At 39.3% G+C, this 24,125-nt stretch overlaps 1 protein-coding gene across 1 annotated transcript in view; it reads right to left on the bottom strand.

Moving 5' to 3' along the window:
- Positions 1-24,125, bottom strand: part of si:ch211-39f2.3 (uncharacterized) — a 52,905-nt gene that overhangs the window by 4,869 nt on the left and 23,911 nt on the right. The window contains exons 20-58 of the mRNA XM_056470153.1: positions 23,644-24,033; positions 23,490-23,555; positions 22,595-22,990; positions 22,062-22,472; positions 20,538-20,582; positions 20,238-20,359; positions 19,593-19,871; positions 19,342-19,437; positions 19,086-19,239; positions 18,691-18,944; positions 18,326-18,472; positions 17,660-18,239; positions 16,929-17,512; positions 16,254-16,818; positions 15,549-16,153; positions 14,774-15,329; positions 14,479-14,675; positions 14,180-14,315; positions 11,533-11,580; positions 11,029-11,070; positions 10,773-10,894; positions 10,277-10,555; positions 10,014-10,109; positions 9,770-9,923; positions 9,155-9,408; positions 8,751-8,897; positions 8,085-8,664; positions 7,354-7,937; positions 6,678-7,242; positions 5,972-6,576; positions 4,663-5,218; positions 4,368-4,564; positions 4,078-4,213; positions 3,883-3,930; positions 3,626-3,673; positions 2,492-2,524; positions 2,181-2,309; positions 1,886-2,070; positions 1,623-1,777 (exon numbers count right to left, since the gene is read on the bottom strand). Coding sequence (XP_056326128.1) covers positions 1,623-1,777; positions 1,886-2,070; positions 2,181-2,309; positions 2,492-2,524; positions 3,626-3,673; positions 3,883-3,930; positions 4,078-4,213; positions 4,368-4,564; positions 4,663-5,218; positions 5,972-6,576; positions 6,678-7,242; positions 7,354-7,937; positions 8,085-8,664; positions 8,751-8,897; positions 9,155-9,408; positions 9,770-9,923; positions 10,014-10,109; positions 10,277-10,555; positions 10,773-10,894; positions 11,029-11,070; positions 11,533-11,580; positions 14,180-14,315; positions 14,479-14,675; positions 14,774-15,329; positions 15,549-16,153; positions 16,254-16,818; positions 16,929-17,512; positions 17,660-18,239; positions 18,326-18,472; positions 18,691-18,944; positions 19,086-19,239; positions 19,342-19,437; positions 19,593-19,871; positions 20,238-20,359; positions 20,538-20,582; positions 22,062-22,472; positions 22,595-22,990; positions 23,490-23,555; positions 23,644-24,033 — 10,546 coding nt within the window. The remainder of the gene's footprint in view (positions 1-1,622; positions 1,778-1,885; positions 2,071-2,180; positions 2,310-2,491; positions 2,525-3,625; positions 3,674-3,882; positions 3,931-4,077; positions 4,214-4,367; positions 4,565-4,662; positions 5,219-5,971; positions 6,577-6,677; positions 7,243-7,353; positions 7,938-8,084; positions 8,665-8,750; positions 8,898-9,154; positions 9,409-9,769; positions 9,924-10,013; positions 10,110-10,276; positions 10,556-10,772; positions 10,895-11,028; positions 11,071-11,532; positions 11,581-14,179; positions 14,316-14,478; positions 14,676-14,773; positions 15,330-15,548; positions 16,154-16,253; positions 16,819-16,928; positions 17,513-17,659; positions 18,240-18,325; positions 18,473-18,690; positions 18,945-19,085; positions 19,240-19,341; positions 19,438-19,592; positions 19,872-20,237; positions 20,360-20,537; positions 20,583-22,061; positions 22,473-22,594; positions 22,991-23,489; positions 23,556-23,643; positions 24,034-24,125) is intronic.

Genomic DNA, 24,125 nt, shown 5'->3' with positions numbered 1-24,125 from the left:
ATGTAGACATGGTCAATAGGCTAGATGATCTACTGAAGGTCAAATGAAGCATCAGAATGAAGAAGAACAGTGATAAAGAGACTTTAAATATGTTAAGTTTCCATCTTAACCTAATATTTTTTGCAAAAAAAAAAAAAAGAAACAAAATCCTAAACGCAAATTTAGGTGCATTGGCTTCAAATTATTAGAGCAGCCTACTGTAGTATTAAACTAGTAACCAATAGTAAACAAGGCAAGCTCAATGGAGATAGCTGATTAGTCAAGTGGTTGTTATGTTCCCTATGTTCGAGTTTATTCAGTAAATGTGTTTCCATCACCCAATACACATAATTATCTTTTTTTGCCCAAGTCAAAACCTCTTTTAATGAAGGAATTTGTATTCAATATTTACAATACTTTGAAATGTGCATTAACACAGAGTGTTAAGAGTGGAACACCACCGAGCAGGAGGAGCTCAACCGACCGTCTGACCAGGTGTGTGAGCGCTGGTGGGCATTGAGGGACCGAGCGAGAGTCCCACCCACCAACCCACAGCAGAGTGTGAGCTGGCCCTGGACCCTGATATGCTGCTCATTGACTTCTGGAGCTAAGTCACGCCCCTCCCACTGTTCCCAGACAGCCCTCCAGCCCAGTTCATTCCCGAAGACGATAGCTCCAGGATCATGAGCAGCACCCCACCCAAACAACTCCACCCACTCATCTCCTCCATGGACCTTGACTCCGCTCCTCTGGCTGCGCCTCATCCTTTCATCCTGCCAGCTTCATTGAGCTCCTCCTTTCCTCCAGCTACGCTTTGGTCCTCTCTCACTCTGGCTCCACTGCGGGCATCCGGACCGGTGCCGTCGCTTCAGTCGGGTGAGCTGTTCGCTTCACCTCGGCCCTCTGGGACCTCAGCGTCACCTTCACCCTACAGCTCTCTGTCGACCCCTTGGGCTCCACCTCCAGCTGTGCAGTCTCCCATGGTCGGCCCACTGGAGTCGGTAACCACTCCTCCTCCATGGCTCCTCCCTCCGTGGACTCTACCCTGGGCTGTCCTCCTGGCTGTGTCCTGGGTCCTCCTCCTGCTTAACCTTCTCCTCCACCTCCTCCTTTCCACGCACTCCAGTTCATCTCCCGGGTCCTCCCTCACAGACTTTCACCTGATCACCTCCTCTCACCCCTCCTTTTGTTTAGGCACGAGGGCGCAACTTTTAAAGGGGGGGGGGGGGGGGCGGTGTACTGTCTCACCCAGCCTTCCTTGTGTGTTTTGTTTTCATCATGTGACCTGCGTCATTTGCTCCTTTGTTCCCATTCCGGCCATTTGTTAATGTTTATCTGTGTCACCTGTGTTCATCCCCTGTATGTAATCATTGTCATCACCCCCAGTGTATTTAAGTCCCTGTGTTTAGTCATTCGTTGTCCGGTATTAGATATATTCGACACATATGTAAAACTTCTGTCAGCTGAGACCAGCCAACCGAGGCTACAATTTATATAGGCTCACCAACAGCAGATTGGGAATAGGTTGTATGGGTCTGGTGAGATTCAAAATTTGCCTACATATTTACGATGGTACCAAAGTTGTTTTTAACCCAGCATTTTTTAACCCTGATTGAAATTTGGCTGAAGTGAATGTGTCCCACCTCTCAAGAGGGTTGATGTCCATGGAGAGTGTTTGTGTTTGCAAATAAACACAGCTGAAAGAAAGCTTCAGGGCTTTTGTTCTGCTAACGAGAAGTCCAGTTGTGTTTGGTTCTCCCATAATTAAGTTCTCATAGATGATGTGCGTGCCATTGGCCTGTAGGGACATGTTAATTAAACATTTGTAACTGAAGATTTGTAATAAATTATAAAAATAGTTGAAAAGCATGTGTTGTTGAGTATCATCATGCATTATGAATCCTACCGTTAGACTTGTGCCACAGATGTGTTCATTATTGTCAAAGTAAAACTCTACTTGGCCATCTCGGACTGTTCCTCTGCAGTTGGGGTCATTGAGGTGCAAGATGCCAGAAGGAAAGCCAGAATCAAAAAGCTGACAGCGAGACAGAGATATGGAGCCATAGCTATTTTCACAGGTTTCAGTGAAGTCTGAGAGAGAACGCATCAAAAAGAATGTCAGCGGTGACCAGAAACCAAAATATAATCTAAAATGAATATATATTTTGTATTTGAGATGTTATTTGTGGAATGAGTCTGACCAAAGGAGTCTGCTGCTGAAGGCTGAGATCTGTGATGGTTCTTCTTGCAGGAACAGCCATAAATACCATGTTTCTCTTCACAATGTTCATTCTCTGTGCAGTTGAACTCAGAACAGTGATCTTCTTCTGCTAAAAGAGGAACCACATGACAAATGTCAAACTTTAAAAAAACAAACTTAAAATTGTTACTTGCCAAATCTGACTACACCCCTATATAAGCAAAAGCAACTGCCTTTTTTTCTATTGTGCGATGACATAAGCCAACCACATTTAAGACAAATCATATCAAAACCAAAAGCATTTGAAAATACCTTCAGGAATGTTTGATGTAGTGGTGCTGTCGTCTGTAGAGAATAAACATACATTATAATTATGTTTCATTAAATACAACATCTGACATGTCATAGTATATATATATGCTAAAACTTTTATACTATGATAAAACACATACACACACACACACACAATATATATATATATATATATATATATATATATATATATATATATATATATATATATATATATATATATATATATATATATATATGTATATATATATGTATATATATATATATATATATATATATATATATATGTATATATATATATATATATATATATATATATATGTATATATATATATATATATATATATATATATATATATATATATATATACTTACAACTTAAAAATTTTGTAGACTATATATGCTACAAACTAACAAATGGATTTGAAAAAATAAATAAAATAAAAAATACACTTAAACACTTTAAGTTACTGGTTGTGAGTATAACTGTAATCGTTGTTGGAGCCATTTATTTATTTTATTATTATTATGTTTGGATTAAATAGGTTGATTGGATGATTTGATTATTATTAAGTTTACATGTGTCAATTATTGTATTCAGGTTTGAGTATTTGCTTTTTGTATACTATTCATGTTGGAGTATTACCTTTATTGTTTTTGATTTTGTGATTGAAGACTTTTATTCTGTCAAAATCGACATTTAAGGCAGCCAGGTAGTAGGTGGGGCAGTAAGGGATAAGAAAACAATTGTCAGACTGTGATTTTGTATGTGGGGATGGGTGCTACTGATGAGCAATGGAGCTATTTCACTGATTTGATGGCACAAGATGTGATTAAAAAAAAAGATGAGAAAAGGGTTCACAATGTGCTTACGAGTCATTGTTTACCCTTACCGAAATAGCAGCTTAGAGTAAAAATGCAATCGTCTAATTGTGAATCATTTATTTTCTGTTATTATGAGGTGTGTACTTCAGTTTTGCACCTGGCTTTTATATGTGGTTGTATTGAGAAAGTGTACATAATAGGGATAAATGGCTTCAGTAGACGCAATAACTAAAAATGAATAAGGAAAAGTCTAAACATTGAATAAATTATGATTCAATGTGTTTTATTACTCAAATTGTATTAAAATACCTGAGGGAAGCCTTGTGGTGGTGGTTGTCATGTCTGTGGTGCTCTCCTCTGCCATGCAAAAAAAAAGTTTATATTTTTTCCTTGTTAGTTTTCAAATCTGAATACACGCCTATAGTAGGCAACAGTGATTGTCCTATTTTATTATGCAGCATCGGTTTTGAAAGTAATTTCTAATTCACTCTATAAAAATGATATTTTTTTCTATTGTTATAAACCTTTGAGACAAATTATATCAAACCAAAAGTATATGGAAATACCTGCAGGAAGGTTTGCTGTAGTGGTGGTCAGGTACGTGGTGCTATCATCTGTAAAGAATAAAACTACATTATACTTATGTTTCATTAAACACAACATCTGACATGCTTACAAAGTGCACTACAAGTCATTTACTTTATGTCTACTGATGCAAGTTAAAAAAGTTGATATAAAGCATTTAATAAATGTGTACTTACCAAAGCAGCCGCGTTGTCCATTTCTGACCGTACACTCCATATTTGCTGAGCAGAAGTAAGCAGAGCATCGCAGATCATTTGGAGCAAAACACTGACAGACTTGTGAACATTCTAGATCCCAGAACTGCTCGCCAACCTATGAAATCAAATCACAAAACCATAACATCACATTTCCAGTATACAGGATTTGAGCATATTTGAGGTGTTGTTTTAGGAGTAATGAATTAAATGATCTTGGATATCCTGATATTTATCAAATAACTTTGTCAAAAATTATTATTAATACTCACGTTAATGTAGAATCCATCATACGAGCAGCCACATTGTTCCACTGATACACACTGTCCTCCGCTCCTCACCAATCCATCATTGCAGAAACATCCCTCTGAGCATGTGTGATCACAACTAGCATCAATGCTGCTGGCACAAGTATGACCACAGTCTGTTCCGCACAACTCATAGTGACTGTTATTTGAGCAGGCCATGGCTGGGAATGTAGAAAACATGATTTAATATCAAACATATCATAAATATGTACCATTTGTTCACAAAATAATATAAATAGCAGACAATGATCTCACTCACCACAGGATGCACTTTCTCTCCATGGGTAGATAACAGCATTGTTAGCCTGACAGGCACTAGCGTAGGTTTGGATCGAGCGACACAGAACATTATTACGGTTTCCAGAAAGGCACACATCAAACACACAGTCATCATAGTAGGCTTGAGGGTCTACAGAAACATGGCAGAAGCTAAATGGGCCTTCATTGGACCGGATGATTTCACACAGCAAACGGGCAGTTGTCTGATCTTGGCACAATGGGCAATTGTTTCCACAGCCATCATTGCATGGCAGCTCATCTTCAACCTTCCAACTAGCCCCAAACTGGTCTGCAGAGCGCACCAGATCACCTGAAGGAGTCATGAAGTCATCGCTACTCTGGCCATTAAAGTTTCCACATAGGCCACATGTAACACCGCTGTACTCTGGTGGTATGAGGATGTTCAGTGTCCAGGAGCCTCCATAACTCACAATGAATCCAAAGTCAGTAGATACATATATGTACTGTCCGCTGGAGTAGACAGATACACCACCAGAATCAAGAAGAACGGGGAGGTTTCTGGTCTCTCCATCAACCTGATTGAAAATAGAATAATGTCAATAAGCAGCTTTAAATGAGGCACTGAACTACTAAGTTAATTTCTGGACATGGGCTAGAGAGTAATACCAGAGTGAAATTGCTCTAAAGCAGGTGTGCCCAATCAGTACCGTGCAAAGACTTTCCAACGAGCATGTGCTGAAAAAAACGCTAAGAGAGGGGGGGGGGGGTCGCAAATTAAAGACCAGTGGGGAGGGTGGGGGAGAGAAAAGACGATCGCAAACTGAAGATAGGGGGAGGCGCGGAGGTGATCGCGTAATGGGGCACTTTAGTTACTTTTTGAAGGGCACTTTTTATCCCCGAGAAAGGGTTGAGTCCTATCTGTGCACGTGCCTGTGTCCAATCTTATTCCTGAAGATCTACCTTTTTGCAGAGTTCAGCTGCAACCTTGATCAAACACATCTGTTTTTATTAACCAAGTGCTTCTTCAGATGGTTTAGTTGTTTTTGATAAGGGTTTGAGCCGAACTCTGCAGGAAGAACAGAACAGAATTGGGCACTCCTGCTCTAAAGTATTGTATGTTGTAGATCAGTCAGTTTTTCTCAACCACGTTCCTGGAAAACCACCAGTTCTGCACATGTACAGAGTCTGCAAGACCTGAAATGCGTTTGATGGACAAAGTAGACATCCAAAACATGCAGTGCTGGTTGTCCTCAAGGAATGCGGTTCAGAACCATGTCTCATTAACTTTTTCTTTTCACTTTCAGGCTTCTCAAGTAATGTTTGATTACCTCAACAGCAGAATGACCATTCATATCCTGTGACATGTGCACCAAATGCCCAGAGATGTTGACAAAAACTTCTACTGTAATTGCCACTGTGAGTCCATGCCATGGTTCATTTCTTGCATCCACCTGGAAATGCGGAAGCCCGACAGTGTCATTACATACTGTGGCTAGCACATAGCGACATGTGCCCTGGAAGTCAAAGAAGGTTCCATCAAAAGACTTATAATGAGGGTCTCCTGAAGCAGAGCAACGTGCTTGTGGACGAGGATGGCAGCCATATTCACCATCCAATACATGGCAGACTTCCTCTTCCCTGCAAGATGAGGGTGTGCAGTGGACATTTCCAGTAATTCCATCACAAACACACAAAAGCTGGCACTCTTCACCATGCCAGAAACTCTGTCCAGCCTGATAATACTTCCCAGAGTAGTGGCATCCACAACCCATGGGGGGCACACAGTGATCTCCATTTAACACATTTCCGTCATTACACTGACATCCCTCCTGGCACTGCAAGCTACACTGGAATGGAAATGAGAGGCTGGGGCAGGATGCAGGGCAGGAGGTGCCACATACTTCATAATGGGTATTTCCTGGACAGGCGGGTTCTGAAAAAGAAAAAAAAAACAATGACAGTGTCAGAAAACAATAACATTGTAGTTTCATGAAATGAAGTTTTAGGTTCACACATCCAAAACAAGATGCTTACCACAGTTGGTGACATTTCTCCAGTTTTCAACTGCAATTCCATTCTGTTGGCAAAGCAGTGTATAACCTCGCAGAGCCTCACATAGAGCCTCTCTGGCACCTTGTGTTTGCTCCAGCAACTGAACGCAATATGCAATTCGCTGTTGAGGATCAAAAGTCCTGCTGCATTCAGCAAATGGTCCATCAAGCATAGCCATGATACCACACAGTTCACTAAACTGGCTCCTGCTCTGAAAATGTCCTGGCTCCCAGCTGTTGAATGGCTCCTCACAGTGGGCTGATAGGGATCCATCACGCCAACTGTCTGCAAACAGTTGAGTGTCATTTAAAAGGACGCCATCTGGTGTGTAAAACTCATCAGCAATATCTCCATTCAGGTTTCCACAAAGTCCTCCAAGTGTGCCATTGTAGGTGCTTGGCGCAGTGATTCGGACAATGTGTGGCCAGTCGGCTCTCACTGTCACCCCAAAGTTTGTTTCCAAAACAAAACCCCTCACACTACTGTGATAGATGCGGATTTGACCTGAGCCAACACTGACGGGTAGACCAACCATCTGTCCATCCACCTGTAGAGATAAAGTGAGAGGAGACTTTTTCATGTTGCGGACGGATTAAAACATAATGCAACAATGCTCTCATTCTAAATAAAATATTTACACGTCAATATGCTGTATTACCTTTACATTGCTTCCCTCTCCCATTTCAATGGAGACCTGGACTCCTCCTGCCTCGAACTTCAGAAATCTGGCAAAGTCTTGAAGACCTCTGGGTACTTTCTCAACAGTCAATACAAAGTGAGGCAGAGAGGATGGCCCCATCACTCTAGCTAGGGTCAGTCCACATGCTCCAGCGTATCTGAAAATGTGCCCGTCAAAGGTGTGATATGACCCTAGGTCTTCAACTGAGCAGGTTGCATAACCAATAGGTCTGCAGCCTCTTACACCATTATGGACCTCACACACTTCTCCTGGACCACACTGATACTGATGGCAGATCATTGACATGCTGCTGCACTCACATCGTCTCCCACAGTCACCGTCCAACACTACCGATTGTCCTTCAGCGTAATAAAAACCCTCAAACGTGCAACCACAGTTTGCTTGAGGCACACACACTCCAGCACTGAGAATGTACCCATGATCACAGATGCAACTTTCCTGATTTGGCAAGGGGCAGTTCATTGGGGCAGATGGATTACTGCATGTTGCTGGGCAGCCTGTTCCTTGAGGCTCAAAATGGCTGTGTTCAGGGCACTGAATTTCTGTGAATGGAGGAAGAAAATAAAGAATATGCATCAATTTCTGTAATATTTTGTAATATTACAAAACAGAGTAAACAGTGACCTAATTTGATATTTAAACAGATGTCAAAGTTCTACTCAAATCATTCATCTCATCAAGAGGCCTACCACAAAATCCTTGCTGCCTCCACTGCCCAAGCTGTACACCCTGTTGTTGGCACTGAGTGGCATACACATTCAGAGCCTGGCACAAAATTGGCTGGTACCCTTGTCCCAAACAAAGGTCATAGACACAGATCTCCATGTACGTCTGTGGGGCAAGAACAGACTGGCAAGCAGAAAAAGGACCAGCAACATCTCCTAGGATTCCACAGTGGTTTGTGTCACTGTAAAGATTAGTTTCATCTGTGGTGCAAACAGCACAAGCCAGACCTGTGCACCTGACATTATGGCACTCAGGGTCAGTGTCACTATCTACTTTCCAACTGTTGGCAAAGTCCACATCTGAGCTCAAGATCTCCCCACTGGGTGAACGGAAGTCATCATCAGAGCGCAGGTTATAGTTTCCACACAGACCACAGGTGGCATTCTGATAGTCATATGGTACAGAGATCCTGACGTAGCTGAATGCATCATATGTAACAAGCAGACCAAAATCTGTGCTGATGAGCAAAGAAAAACCTGATTGATAGACTTGGATGGAGCCATTGCGTAGAGAGAATGGTGTTGCTGCAAAGCTTCCATTAATCTGAACAACATTAGAAAAACAGTGAATTAGAAAATTTAATAAAAGACAGCGATTGAGAGAGAATTAAAATAAATACTTATACTGACCCTTGCTTCATAGTTGTGATCTCTGACCAGTTCAATTACTTCATCATAGACAAACACTCTAACCATTCGTGTCCAAGACACATGCGTGCTACCCCTATGCTCATTTTTGCCCTCAATGCGATAGTATGGCAATCCATTGCTGCAAGCCTAAACAAAGATTAAAGGATTATTGACAGATCCATAGCTATTAAACAATAAACAGAAAGCCACTATAGAGTAGACATAGCCAATCATGCTTCTGAGGGTTCAAATCCAACCTCATCAAACACACCTGATGCAGCAAATCAAAATAATAATGGCTAAAAAAACCATAGACAGGTCTGTTGAAGCAGGGTTGGAGCTGTATTCTGCAGAATGGTGGCTCTCTGGAAGCTTAGCAACACCTACAATGGAGAAAGACTAACCTCTGATAGAACGTATGTGCAGGTCCCTTGAAAGTGAAAAACCTGATTGTCAAAGGTGTAGTAGTGAGGATCACCAGAGACGGTACATGTTTGCCGTGGAATGTTCTGGCAGGAGTATTGAAAGGCAGCTGGACGACAGGCTTGGGAATAACTGCATGGCTCAGGGCTACACTGAAGACCACTGTTGGTACAAATGCATTTCTGCTGGCAGGTGGCATCACTCCAGAAAGAGTCTCCAAGCTGGACTGCACTACCTAAAAAATAACAGTTCACATGGCTTTAATCTTGAAATTACTGGATCAAGATTTCCTAGTTCACTAATAAACTTAAAATTTATTTAGTCTAGGACAGGACAGAACGATTATTTAGTCTAGGACAGAAGTGTCCAATCCTTCTCTTAACGCACATCTTTCTGCAGATGTTAGTTCCACAAATCGCCAACATGAATATCTGCCAGTTTCCAGCAACATAGAAGATATTGTATAGCTGGTTCAAGTGTGTTTTAGCAGGGGTAATAAAGTATGAAGGACATTGGCCCTCCATGACAAAATGTAGACACCCCTAGTCTAGGAGCACAGTAGGCAAAAAAACAAAAAACAAAAAAAAAAAACATACCATTAAATTGACAACCCCGTGATCCATGATCTGTTCTGAAGGCCCATCTGCCTGGCACATTGACATTGCTGCTGTATGTCAAGTTTGTGATGTCATTTGAGAAAGATCCAGGAATTGAGAAATGGTATTTAGAGCTGATGGTGTCATAACCAGCCTGTATTAATTATGATAAAACACTTTAAGTATCTTATTTACGTACATAGTCTTATAACTATCTTTAATTTAGTTGCCATGTTAAGCACACCTGTATTGTACGTTGAGTTGGAGCAATTGTTCCATAATTCATCAATACAAATGTGAAATGGCCATCTGAAATCAAAACCACTTGGAAAGATGTTTCCTGAAAAATACAATTATAAATGTGCTAGTCAATACTGGTTAAAACAGTTCTTGTCGCTAATTACATGAATCATAGAATATGTAACAATTATTCTTTCTTTGGTTAATTCATTTCAATTTCTCTAATAGGTTATCAATCAAGGACAGAAATTGAGTTAGGATTTTTACCGTTCCTGACTGAGGGAAATATGCAACTCTGTCCCATGTTGCTACAAAGACCCAAGTAGCAGAGAAGCTCAGATCAGGGAAGTATTGGTTAATGTCTTCTGTGGCCTCTGTGAGCACACTGCCGTTGGTGTACTGACGATATGAAACCACACCATTCCCACGATTATCCAAATCTGTCCAGAATGGAGCAATGAGGTCTTGTCCACCATAACCTGGGAACCTGAATGGAGTCCAGCTGCTAAACTGCCCATTAAAAGTCAAGTCTCCATTGTTGTTGACCTGAAACAGATTAACACGAGTTATAATGTACAGCTTCTTTAAGCAAGATTTAGTCATGGTTTTAAGAGATACTTATAGGCTACAAGACTGTTAAGTAATTGGTAAACAATACATAAACAAAGCCATTACAATGTTTTATATGTTTTAAAAAGTCAGACATCAACACATTGTTGAAAACATTTTCGAATGAACAAGCTTGCTTTGTATACTGACTTACATATATTTGACTATATCTTTGTCCAAAAAATATGAACTGTTGCAGAAGGTAGATCACAGACGAGCCCCCATCATCAGAACGAACATTCACTGTGTCTCCATCACCAAATGGATAAAACACAGCTGTGGAAATTTGTACATTTATATCAAAGGTGAAACCATCTTAGCAATTTGTATGTGTGTATGCATACATTTATTTAATAATTATTTGCTTTTTCAATAAACATTCAAAAAATTTCAAATGGTTTTGAAAATACCTGGGGGGATTGGTCTGGTGGTCATGTTAATAGTGCTCTGCCCTGAAAAGAAAGAGTGAAAAAAAAGAGAGATTTTTAACATTATGGGCCAATGCTTAAATCCCTAATGGTCACAAAAAATATTCTCATTTTCTAGAACCCTTACATTGAGAAATATATAAAAAGTCCTGAAAATATATTTAAAGTCCCAAACCAAGCTAACCACTTAATACAAATCAATACAACAACAATCATTTAATCAATTAAAAAGTGTTTATGTGTGCTTATAATTTTATTAATGATGAAATTAACATTTTAATGGCAATCGTGTAACGTTATATAATTTTACTGTCATCATGAGCTGATTGTCAAAAGAACAATTGCAAATGTCAGTTTTATACCATCCATGCAAATAAACATAATATTATGCATAAATGTATAGACCCTTGAGGTAACATTTTGCCACCTGTCAAATATTTTAAAGTGTTTAAAAAGAAAATCTTCATTAATAAAATATGCATATACCTGAGGGAGGACTTGCTCTGGTTGTGGTTATGTATGTCGTACTCTCTTCTGTAAAGAGAAATTACATGACAGGCTTGTTTTACAATATAGCATGGCAAGTCGGATATCCGTATTAAGTGCAATAGTGATCATCTACCCATGCTTTATATGAATGGATAACTGCTGCACTAACAAAAACAAAACAACATTTACAGTATTTATAGATAAAGCAAACCATTTTAGCTAGTAAAAGTCTAGAAGAAAGGTTTTGAGGAACATTACAGTATAGAAATTAACTGACCATTACATTCTACTCACTCACAGAAAAAGGCCTTTTGAAAGACTTTGAAAATGCGAAGAAAGAATATAGCCTGGATAAATTTGATTTTTATAGATACCTTAAAAATAAATAGACCTGGAGTGCGTTTCCCAAAACCATTGTTAGCCAACTAAGTTTACAAGTTCTGTCATTACAAACATAGTTCGTTGATTTGCCGTTTCCCAAATCCATCATTCCAACAAACATTCGCAAACTGCATTGCAAACTTGTGCACTTGCAACTACACCTCTGGAGCTGTAGTTAGAAACATAGTTCCTGGCTGTGTTCTATTCCCACCTATCCCCTCTATGCCCTATTCATTTAGAACATTCTAACATTCAAAGTTGGAATGATTAAAAATAAAACAGCATTAAAGTCATCTCTCTTAGGTGTAATTTGCTTTCAAACTATTTTTACAGTTCAGTTTTAGCGATCTTCATGTTTACAATTGTGCTCCCTTCGCAGTGCACTTTAAAAGCATTGATGTCATTTTGAACACAGCCTCATGGCGAAAGCTATTACTGACCTATTATTTAAAAGCGGAATTTATGTTACGTCTCCAAAGCTTGTGAAAACAAAAACATAGCATACGTTAATTCTATTAATTTATAGTGGGTTATTTATTGAGTATCTGTACTGTATATGACATGGGCCTGTTGATTAGAACTTTCTGCTGTGGTTTACAGGTGTCAAAAGTATACTTTTCAAAAAAAAATAATAATAAACAATTTCCTACTTCATAATAATAATAATCATCATCATCATCATCATTAATATTAATAATACTATTATTAAAGTAGGATTTTTTTAAATTTCCTAATAATTAATATATATTAAATTTCATTTTATAATAAATAGCCTCATTATTTATTAATTAATTTATTTATTTATATGATTTATATATGATATTAGAAAACGTATTAGTTTTTATAAGTGATTTTATGTTTTAGAATAGAATATGCAATGTTCAACCTCTCAATAATATTAGTAAAGAAAACACAGGCCCTATATGTGCCGCTTACATATATTTCAATTATTATGTAAAACTAATATTGGATTTTATTTTAAATGCATGTTTGTGTAAAACAAAAGAAGTTGTTACTCCACCCCGTTTAGAGCATCATTATTGGCGTTTAACACTATAACTAATGTGGTTCAAGCGATGGATCTGCGACAGAAAAACTAGGGGTTTTGGGAAACACTCGTCACTACATCGTTCTTTTCCCAAACTATGCATCGTACTATAATAGTTCAGCCGCGAGTTACGTCGTTGTTTGGGAAACGCATATGCTCGTTTCTGGATGACTCAATACTGAAAATTTTTACAGATGCCTACAAAGGCAGTGGGAGTAAAGGTATAATTTCAAAACTTTATAAAGGATTTAGATCGAATGAACCCCACACAATGGAATATGTTACAGAAAAATGAGAAAAGGAAAGTAATCTCATTATTCCGGAGGTTGGAAATATGTAGATTTACATCAAAATGTACTAACTCACATATGTGGAGAAAATTTGGATGAAAGATTTTTCATCACACCAAAACAAAGAGCATACGCCACAGGAAAGGACACTAAGTGCTGGAGACAATGTGGGTCACAGGAACCTAATCACTGGCACTCTTTTGTCAATGTCTAATAATAAAACAATTTTGGGTATAAGTACATGGAGTAATGGAAAACTTCCTTAATATTACACTACCCTTTCAATTCATGGTTATTTATTTTGGAAGCTCTGACATTCAAATAAGTAAATCTGATAAATACTGACTTGATATTTAATAATCACAGCCAAAAAAGCAATTACAAGACACTGGTTACTTCCTAAATCCCCAACAACCCAAGAATGGCTAGAGATAGTATATAATATTTATGTGATGGAAAAAAATACATTCTCCCTTCGATATCAAATTAACGCATTTAGAAATCTCTGGACTGATTACATTAGATTGCTCTATCCAATCTTCATAGAAATATACAAATAATACTATCTAATTCCCATCCACAGAACAAACATTTTTCCATTTACGACCCATTGCACTCCCTCTCTTAATCCTCTGTTTAGATAAGGAATTCACAGTTGATAATAACCTGAAGTTGAGTGATTAAATAAATATTTGACCCTCTCTGACCTATGTATATTTAGTGTTGATATTATGTTAGCATTTTATTGTTACTGTTATTGTCATATATTTTATTTTATGAAACTTTTTTTTTATTGTATTCTGTTACTTTATAGTTTGTAAAAAAGAAAAAACATTTAGCACTGGGAAATGTACACTCTCTTAGATGGAATCATTGTACTGTATTTATTGCTACTACAAATAAAAAAAGAGAGAAATGAACTGACCGTAACAGCCACGTTGTCCATTTCTGACCGTACACTCCATATTTGGTGAACAGAAGTAAGCAGAGCAGCGCAGATCATTCGGAGCAAAACACTCACAGACTTGAGAACATTCTAGATTCCAGAACTGCTCGCCAACCTATGAAATCACATCACAAAACAATTAACAATGATTAGAGAACAGAGGATGATAGCATTTGAGAGGAGTTGTTGCAGAAGTGATACTCTAGATACAAGGCTCCGCTTTTTAATATTTGGTGAGATCTAATGGAACTTTATCAAACCACAAAATTAGTCCTCACATTAACATAGAATCCATCATATGAGCAGCCACATTGCTCCACTGATACACACTGTCCTCCACTCCTCGCCAATCCATCATTACAGAAACATCCCTCTGAGCATGTGTGATCACAACTAGCATCAATGCTGCTGGCACAAGTATGACCACAGTCTGTTCCGCACAACTCATAGTGACTGTTATTTGAGCAGGCCATGGCTGGGAATGTAGAAAACATGATTTAATATCAAACATATCATAAACATGTACCATTTGTTCACAAAATAATATAAATAGAAGACAATAATCTCGCTCACCACAGGATGCACTTTCTCTCCATGGGTAGATAACAGCATTGTTAGCCTGACAGGCACTAGCGTAGGTTTGGATTGAGCGACACAGGACATTATTACGGTTTCCAGAAAGGCACACATCAAACACACAGTCATCATAGTAGGCTTGAGGGTCTACAGAAACATGGCAGAAGCTAAATGGGCCTTCATTGGACCTGATGATATCACACAGCGAACGGGCAGTTGTTTGATCTTGGCACATTGGGCAATTGTTTCCACAGCCATCAATGCATGGCAGGCCATCTTCAACCTTCCAACTTGCCCCAAACTGGTCTGCTGAGCGCACTAGATCACCTGAAGGAGTCATGAAGTCATCGCTGCTCTGGCCATTAAAGTTTCCACATAGGCCACATGTAACATTGCTGTACTCTGGTGGTACGATAATGTTCAGTGTCCAGGAGCCTCCATAACTCACAATGAAACCAAAGTCAGTAGATACATATATGTACTGTCCGCTGGAGTAGACAGATACAGCACCAGAATCAAGCAGAACGGGGAGGTTTCTTGTCTCTCCATCAACCTGATTGAACAGAAAATAATTTAATGAATAGCTTATCCTCAAGCAGGTAATTTCCCACCTGACACAATACAATTAGGCGATTTTGCCAATTCTAAACATGGGCAAGAAAGAAATATTAGGGTAAAAGGTACTCTATGTTGAATATCATGACCTCATTGCAATTATACAAGGCTGTCAATAAAAATAGTTAATTTTTTTCAATAAGCAATGTTTGATTACCTCAACAGCAGAATGACCATTCATATCCTGTGACATGTGCACCAAATGCCCAGAGACGTTGACAAATACTTCCACTGTAATTGCCACTGTGAGTCCATGCCATGGTTCATTCCTTGCATCCACCTGGAAATGTGGAAGACCGATGGTGTCATTACATACTGTGGCTAGAACATAGCGGCATGTGCCCTGGAAGTCAAAGAAGGTTCCGTCAAAAGACATGTAATGAGGGTCTCCAGAAGCAGAGCAACGTGCTTGAGGACGAAGATGGCAGCCATATTCGCCATCCAACACTTGACAGACTTCCTCTTCACTGCAAGATGAGGGTGTGCAGTGGACATTTCCAGTAATTCCATCACAAACACACAAAAGCTGGCACTCTTCACCATGCCAGAAATTCTGTCCAGCCTGATAATACTTCCCAGAGTAGTGACAACCACAACCCATGGGGGGCACACAGTGATCTCCATTCAACACATTTCCGTCATTACACTGACATCCCTCCTGGCATTGCAAGCTGCACTGGAATGGAAATGAGAGGCTGGGGCATGATGCAGGGCAGGAGGTGCCACATACCTCATAATGGGTATTTTCAGGACAGGCGGGTTCTGGAATTTAAAAAAGCACAAAGACAGTGTCAGAAAACATTAACATTACAGTTACATAGAATCAAGTTTTAGGTTCACACATTCAAAACAAGATGCCTACCACAGCTGGTGACATTTCTCCAGTCTTCTACCACGATTCCATTCTGTTGGCAAAGCAGTGTATAACCTCGCAGAGCCTCACATAGAGCCTCTCTGGCACCTTGTGTTTGCTCCAGCAACTGAACACAATCAGCAATTCGCTGTTGAGGATCAAAAGTCCTGCTGCATTCAGCAAATGGTCCATCAAGCATAGCCATGATACCACACAATTCACTGAACTGGCTCCTGCTCTGAAAATGTCCTGGCTCCCAGCTGTCAAATGGTTCCTCACAGTGGGCTGATAGGGATCCATCACGCCAACTGCCTGCAAACAGCTGAGTGTCATTTAAAAGGACACCATCTGGTGTGTAAAACTCATCAGCAATATCTCCATTCAGGTTTCCACAAAGTCCTCCAAGTGTGCCATTGTAGGTGCTTGGCACTGTGATGCGGACAATGTGTGGCCAGTCGGCTCTCACTGTCACCCCAAAGTTTGTTTCCAAAACAAAACCCCTCACACTGCTGTGATAGATGTGGATTTGACCTGAGCCAACACTGACGGGTAGACCAACCATCTGTCCATCCACCTGAAGAGATAAAGTATGAAGAGACTTTTCATGTTGCAGACAGATTGAAACAGAATGCAACAATGCTCTCATTCTAAATAAAATATTTACACGTCAATATGCTGTATTACCTTTACATTGCTTCCCTCTCCCATTTCAATGGAGACCTGGATTCCTCCTGCCTCGAACTTCAGAAATCTGGCAAAGTCTTGAAGACCTCTGGGTACTTTCTCTACAGTCAATACAAAATGTGGCAGAGAGGATGGCCCCATCACCCTAGCTAGGGTCAGTCCACATGCTCCAGCGTATCTGAAAATTTGTCCATCAAAGGTGTGATATGACCCTAGGTCTTCAACTGAGCAGGTTGCATAACCAATAGGTCTGCAGCCTCTGATGCCATTATGGACCTCACACACTTCTCCTGGACCACACTGATACTGATAGCAGATCATTGACATGCTGCTGCACACACATTGTCTCCCACAGTCACCGTCCAACACCACTGATTGTCCTTCAGTGTAATAAAAGCCCTCAAACGTGCAACCACAGTTTGCTTGAGGCACACACACTCCAGCACTGAGAATGTACCCAGGGTCACAGATGCAACTTTCCTGATTTGGCAAGGGGCAGTTCATTGGGGCAGATGGATTACTGCATGTTGCTGGGCAGCCTGTTCCTTGAGGCTCAAAATGGCTGTGTTCAGGGCACTGAATTTCTGTGAATGGAGGAAGAAAATAAAGAATATGCATCAATTTCTGTAATATTTTGTAATATTACAAAACAGAGTAAACAGAGACCTAATTTGATATTTAAACAGATGTCAAAGTTCTACTCAAATCATTCATCTAATCAAGAGGCCTACCACAAAATCCTTGCTGCCTCCACTGCCCAAGATGTACACCCTGTTGTTGGCACTGAGTGGCATACACGTTCAGAGCCTGGCACAAAATTGGCTGGTACCCTTGTCCCAAACAAAGGTCATAGACACAGTTCTCCATGTACGTCTGTGGGGCAAGAACAGAATGGCAAGCGGCAAAAGGACCAGCAACATCTCCTAGGATTCCACAGTGGTTTGTGTCACTGTAAAGATTTCTTTCATCTGTGGTGCAAACAGCACAAGCCAGACCTGTGCACCTGACATTATGGCACTCAGGGTCAGTGTCACTATCTACTTTCCAACTGTTGGCAAAGTCCACATCTGAGCTCAAGATCTCCCCACTGGGTGAACGGAAGTCATCATCAGAGCGCAGGTTATAGTTTCCACACAGACCACAGGTGGCATTCTGATAGTCATATGGTACAGAGATGCTGACGTAGCTGTATGCATCATATGTAACAAGCAGACCAAAATCTGTGCTGATGGCCAAAGAAAAACCTGATTGATAGACTTGGATGGAGCCATTGCGTAGAGAGAATGGTGTTGCTGCAAAGCTTCCATTAATCTGAACAACATTAGAAAAACAGTGAATTAGAAAATTTAATAAAAGACAGCGATTGAGAGAGAATTAAAATAAATACTTATACTGACCCTTGCTTCATAGTTGTGATCTCTGACCAGTTCAATTACTTCATCATAGACAAACACTCTAACCATCCGTGTCCAAGACACATGCGTGCTACCCCTATGCTCATTTTTGCCCTCAATGCGATAGTATGGCAATCCATTGCTGCAAGCCTAAACAAAGATTAAATGATTATTGGCAGATCCACAGCTATTAAACAATAAACAGAAAGCCACTATAGAGTAGACATAGCCAATCATGCTTCTGAGGGTTCAAATCCAACCTCATCAAACACACCTGATTCAGCCAATCAGAATAATAATGGCTACTATAAAAGCATAATGGTGGCTCTCTGGAAGCTTAGCAACACCTGTAATGGAGAAACACTAACCTCTGATAGAACGTATGTGCAGGTCCCTTGAAAGTGAAAAACCTGATAGTCAAAGGTGTAGTAGTGAGGATCACCAGAGATGGTACATGTTTGCCGTGGAATGTTCTGGCAAGAGTATTGGAAGACAGCTGGACGACAGGCTTGGGAATAACTGCATGGCTCCGGGCTACACTGAAGACCACTGTTGGTACAAATGCATTTCTGCTGGCAGGTGGCATCACTCCAGAAAGAGTCTCCAAGCTGGACTGCAAAACCTATAATAAAAAGTAAAAAACAGTGGCTTTCACATTTGAAATCAATACATCTGCACATTCGTAGAATAAAGACCTAAATAATGTCAAGGAATAATGATTAAAAGGTTAATCAATAAGCTAAAAAGAAGCAAAAATTGTTACCATTAAACTGACAACCCCGTGATCCATCATCTGCTCTGAAGGCCCATCTGCCAGGCACATTGACATTGCTGCTGTGGTTTAAGTTTGTGATGTCACTCTGTAGCGAACCCGTAATTGAGAAGTAGTATCTAGAACTGCTGGTGTCATAACCAGCCTGTATGTGATAAAAATAAGCAATTAAAAGAATAAGAAAAAATATTTTAGTGTTTTTGTAAAGTTTGTCAGTTGGTGCTGATTCAACTTCTGTTTTTCACACCTGTACAAATCGATAAGTTGGAGCAACTGTTCCATAATTCATCAAAATAAAGGATAAATGGCCATCAGAAATGAAAACCACTTGAAAAGATGTTTCCTGAAAAGACAAATGTGATAATCACATGCTGGTCAGCACTTATTTTTAAAAGCCACAAACACAGTAACTATTCCAACACTACTTTTTGGGATTACATATATATTTGATGTGGTGTTAAACAAGACGATTTTATAAAGTCAGATTAGATTTCTTACGGTTCTTGAATTTGGATAATATGGAACTTTGTTCCATGTTGCAACAAAGACCCAAGTAGCAGAGAAGCGCAGGTCTGGGAAGTATTGGTTAATGTCTTGTGTGGCATTTGAAATCACGCTGCCGGAGGTGTACTGCTGATACGAAATGACACCAGTGATGCGGTTATCAATATCTGCCCAAAATGGAGCAATGATATCTTGTCCACCATAACCTGGGAATTGGTATGGATAGTAGCTGTACCATGGCCAATCAAAAGTCAAGAATCCATTGTTGCTGATCTGAAAAAAGTATTAATGTTACCAAGTGTACAATATTGTAAGTCAAAAATGCTTAAACTTTAATATTCACAATATTGAAGAGACAGCAGAAAATCATCTTTTTGGGGAGTACTTAACCACATTCTAATCATCATAAGTTATTTCAATGTAATATCATATAACTGGTTTAGTTTATTGGGCAATGGTGACCTGAAAGCTCTTTTTTTAGTAGGGTAATGGAGTTTATTTGAGAGACTGAGTACAAGGACGCCAAATAACCACAATAATTGTGTAGCCCTACAATGACTGAGTATTCAAAAGTTATATAATGGGAAACTTAGCATCATGCAATGGTGGTATAAAGAACATAATACCAGAATCACTTACATAGACTTGATTGTATGTCTGTCCAAAAAATAAAAATGGTTGAAGAAAGTAGATGACTGATGAAATTCCATCATCAGAGCGAACAGTTTCTATGTCTCCAACTCCATATGGATAAAATGGTCCTAATGTGTTGTAGACAGAAACATTTTTGGAGGGGGGTGGGGGGTGTATTAAATAAAGTTCACATTATATATTTCAGATTTAGTATTATATACTACAAAATGTAACTATAAATATTTCAGTGTTCTGTTACCATGTGATGCCACATTTACATTGTTTTTGTAAATTGCAACCACATACCTGAGGAAATATTTGCTGCTGTCGTTGTATTTAGGATGCTAGTATCTGTAAAGAAAACAAATATGGTAAACAAAATTATATACATATATATATATATATATATATATATATATATATATATATATATACAGTTGAAGTCAGAATTATTAGGCCCCCTCTGTTTATTTTATTTCCCAATTTCTGTTAAATGGAGAGAAACAAATTTTCAGCACATTCATTTATTTTCTTTTCGGCTTAGTCCCTTTATTAATCCGGGGTCGCCACAGCAGAAAGAACCGCCAACTTATCCAGCACACGTTTTAAGCAGCAGATGCCCTTCCAGCCGCAACCCATCTCTGGGAAACATCCATACACATTCATTCACACTTATACACTACAGACAATTTAGCCTTCCACAATTCAACTGTACTGCATGACTGTGGGGGAAACTGGAGCACCCGGGCGAAACCCACACGGGGAGAATGCGGGGAGAACATGCTACCTTCACACAGAAACACCAACTGACCTAGCCGAGGCTCGAACCAGCCACCTTCTTGTTGTGAGGCGACAGCACTACCTACTGCGCCACCGCGTTGCCTTTTTTCAGCACATTTCTAAACATAATTGTTTAAATAACTCATAATATTATCTTTGCCATTCATTCATTTTCTTTTCGACTTAGTCCCTTTATTAATCTGGGGTCGCCACAGCGGAATGAACCGCCAACTTATCCAGCATATGTTTTACACAGCGAATGCCCTTCCAGCTGCAACCCATTACTGAGAAACATCCACACACACACTCATTCACACACATACACTATGGACAATTTAGCTTAGCCAATTCACCTATACCACATGTTTTTGGACTAGTGGGGGAAACCCTTGCAAACACGGGGAGAACATGCAAACTCCACACAGAAATGCCAACAGACCCAGCCGGGACTTGAACCAGCGACCTTCTTGCTGTGAGGCGATTGTGCTACCCATTGCGCCACCATGATATTTTTCAAGACACACTCTTATACAGTTAAAGTGTCATTTAAAGGCTTAACTATGTTAATTAGGTTAATTCTGCAAGTTAGGGTAATTAGGCAAGTCATTATATAACAGTGGTTTGTTATGTAGACTATTGGAAAAAAAACTAAATTAGCTTAAAGGGGCTAATAATTTTGACCTTAAAATGGTTTTAAAAAATTTTAAACTGCTTTTATTCTAGCCAAAATAAAACAAATAAGACTTTCTCCAGAAGAAAACCTATTATCAGACATACTGTGAAAATTTCTTTAAACATCATGTGGGAAATATTTTAAAAAGAAAAGAAATTTGAAAGGGGGGCTAATAATTTTGATTTCAACTGTACATAAACCCATTTAATGCATACCAGAAATGTATGTACAACTATTATTATTTCCGCTACTACTAAACACTTTTACTCCCCATGCAACTAAAGTTTTTTTTATGATGTGCATTTTATGATTTGCAAGTTTGTTTGTTTGTTTGTTTGTTTTGCATACTGACAACAAATAAAGAAGTCATACACTACCTGCACAGTAAGCGGAGCAGTATTGTGGCCTGACAAATTCATATACGTAATAGTTTCCTGGACAAGCTTTGACTTGAATAGGATGCGATTTGTAATCACAGCAGCCACTCCATGAGGAAGCACAGACTTGTCGAGTGACCACTCCATCTTCTGGTTGTGGATGGGAGCCGTTGAGAAAAAGTGGCATAGAAGTACCACACATACCACCACTAACGCATGACTCTGGCATCTGGACACTCTGACCATTGTAGAACAGCCTGTACCAGCCATTCCAGTTGACATTATAATCACACATTACATTGTAATAATAATAATAATATTTATCGTAGTATGAGTGGTCAGTGGCTCTCCATGGCTCATCCAGACTGTTGTAGTTGTAGCAAGGGTCAACACTTGGAGGGGTAAATGGATCTGTATTAGGAACAGTAAAAAGATTTTATTTGAATTCACACAAACATGATTTTTACAGTTAATGCAATCTTTAGCAGATATGTAGATGCAGAAATGTAAAAAGTTTAAAGGAAGGACTCTACCTGCACAATATGTAGGAGCTGGAATTGATGGCTTTGGTTTTTTTAATTCGTAGACATAGTAATTTCCAGGGCAAGCTTTGACTTGGATTGGGTTGGATTGATAGGAACTACACTGGTAATTAACAGAGCCGTAGACTTCTCGAGTAACAACTCCGTCGTCTAACTGAGGATGAGGTCCCCCAAGCCACAGAGAACTAAAACCTCCACATGACATGTAAGTGAAACACCACTCAGGCATCTGAGCGCTAATTCCATTAATGTAGAGTCGATACCAGCCATGCCATTCAATACGACTGTCGTCATATTGATATTGATACCCATAATTAAATGTGCTTCTCCAGTAGTTGTCAAGCACGTTGTAGTCATTGCATGGGTCATAATCTCCGTTGAAAGTGGCTGAAAAAAACATTAAAATATTAAATAAAAGATTAAATTTATATGTGTAATAATGGTGGCCATATTGCAAAATACTGACATCACATTGTTAATGGAAAAATGAAATAATAAAGCTTGTAACTGGTTGTATTAAATAAAATGGAACTGGTTGATTGAGTTTTGGTCAGGTGGCATTAATGCTAACAATCAGTCCATCTTGGTTCTCTAAGTGGCTGTTCACATATTGCATCTAAAAGTGTTGGCAAGTGAAAGGTGTGTTGCTTACTTGACCAATTTAAACACACTTCTGTGATCATGCTCCCCTGGGGAAAATTTAGATGTTTTGCTCTGCATCTTCATTAGATATAACAAACTTGAATGCACAAAAGACGCGATACATAAACAACCACTGTATGCCATTAACTCATTAATTACCATAATTAAAAAGCAAAAGAACTGGCTATTTATTTACCCACTACTCATTGTACATTAAATGAATTGAATATACTATAAAACCTACACATGCTGGACCCAATACCCGAAGCTGGGCTTGTAGAGGAAAAGGCTTCTGTTATAGTACTAATATCTGAAAAGTGGAATTTAAGAGATTAGAGAAATAATATAGACAGTTTAATTTATTGATAATAATAATAATAACAACAGATTAATAGTACCTGTGCAGTACCCTGAACATGTGTATGTAGGTGGCTTCACAAATTCATAGACATAGTAATCGCCTGGGCAAGCTTTGACCCTGATGGGTGTTGACTTTAAATCACAGCAGCCATTCCATGTGCTTCCACAGACCTCCCTGATCACCACTCCATCCTCTATCTGAGGGTGAGGACCGTTCAGTGACAGACCGTTATTTGTGTTACAGCTGCTTCCACTAACACAGCTCTCTGGCATTCGGATGTTCATTCCATTGTAGAAAAGTCGGTACCAGCCATTCCAGGAGAAATTCTCCTCACAAATATAAAATCCACTTTCATTTGTGTCTCTCCAGGGACGATCCAGAGATTCATAGTTGTAACAAGGATCATTACTGGTACTGTCAAAAGCAACTGTTTAGGATAAAAAGTAATTATTCAAATCACTGCTTAAATGTATTAAAGAGTACTTTTTTTCATTATACCATACAACATAATACATAAAA

This window comes from Danio aesculapii, chromosome 12 (assembly GCF_903798145.1).
Source record: "Danio aesculapii chromosome 12, fDanAes4.1, whole genome shotgun sequence".
Lineage (NCBI taxonomy): Eukaryota > Metazoa > Chordata > Actinopteri > Cypriniformes > Danionidae > Danio > Danio aesculapii.
This window is presented reverse-complemented; position numbering and strand designations above follow the sequence as displayed.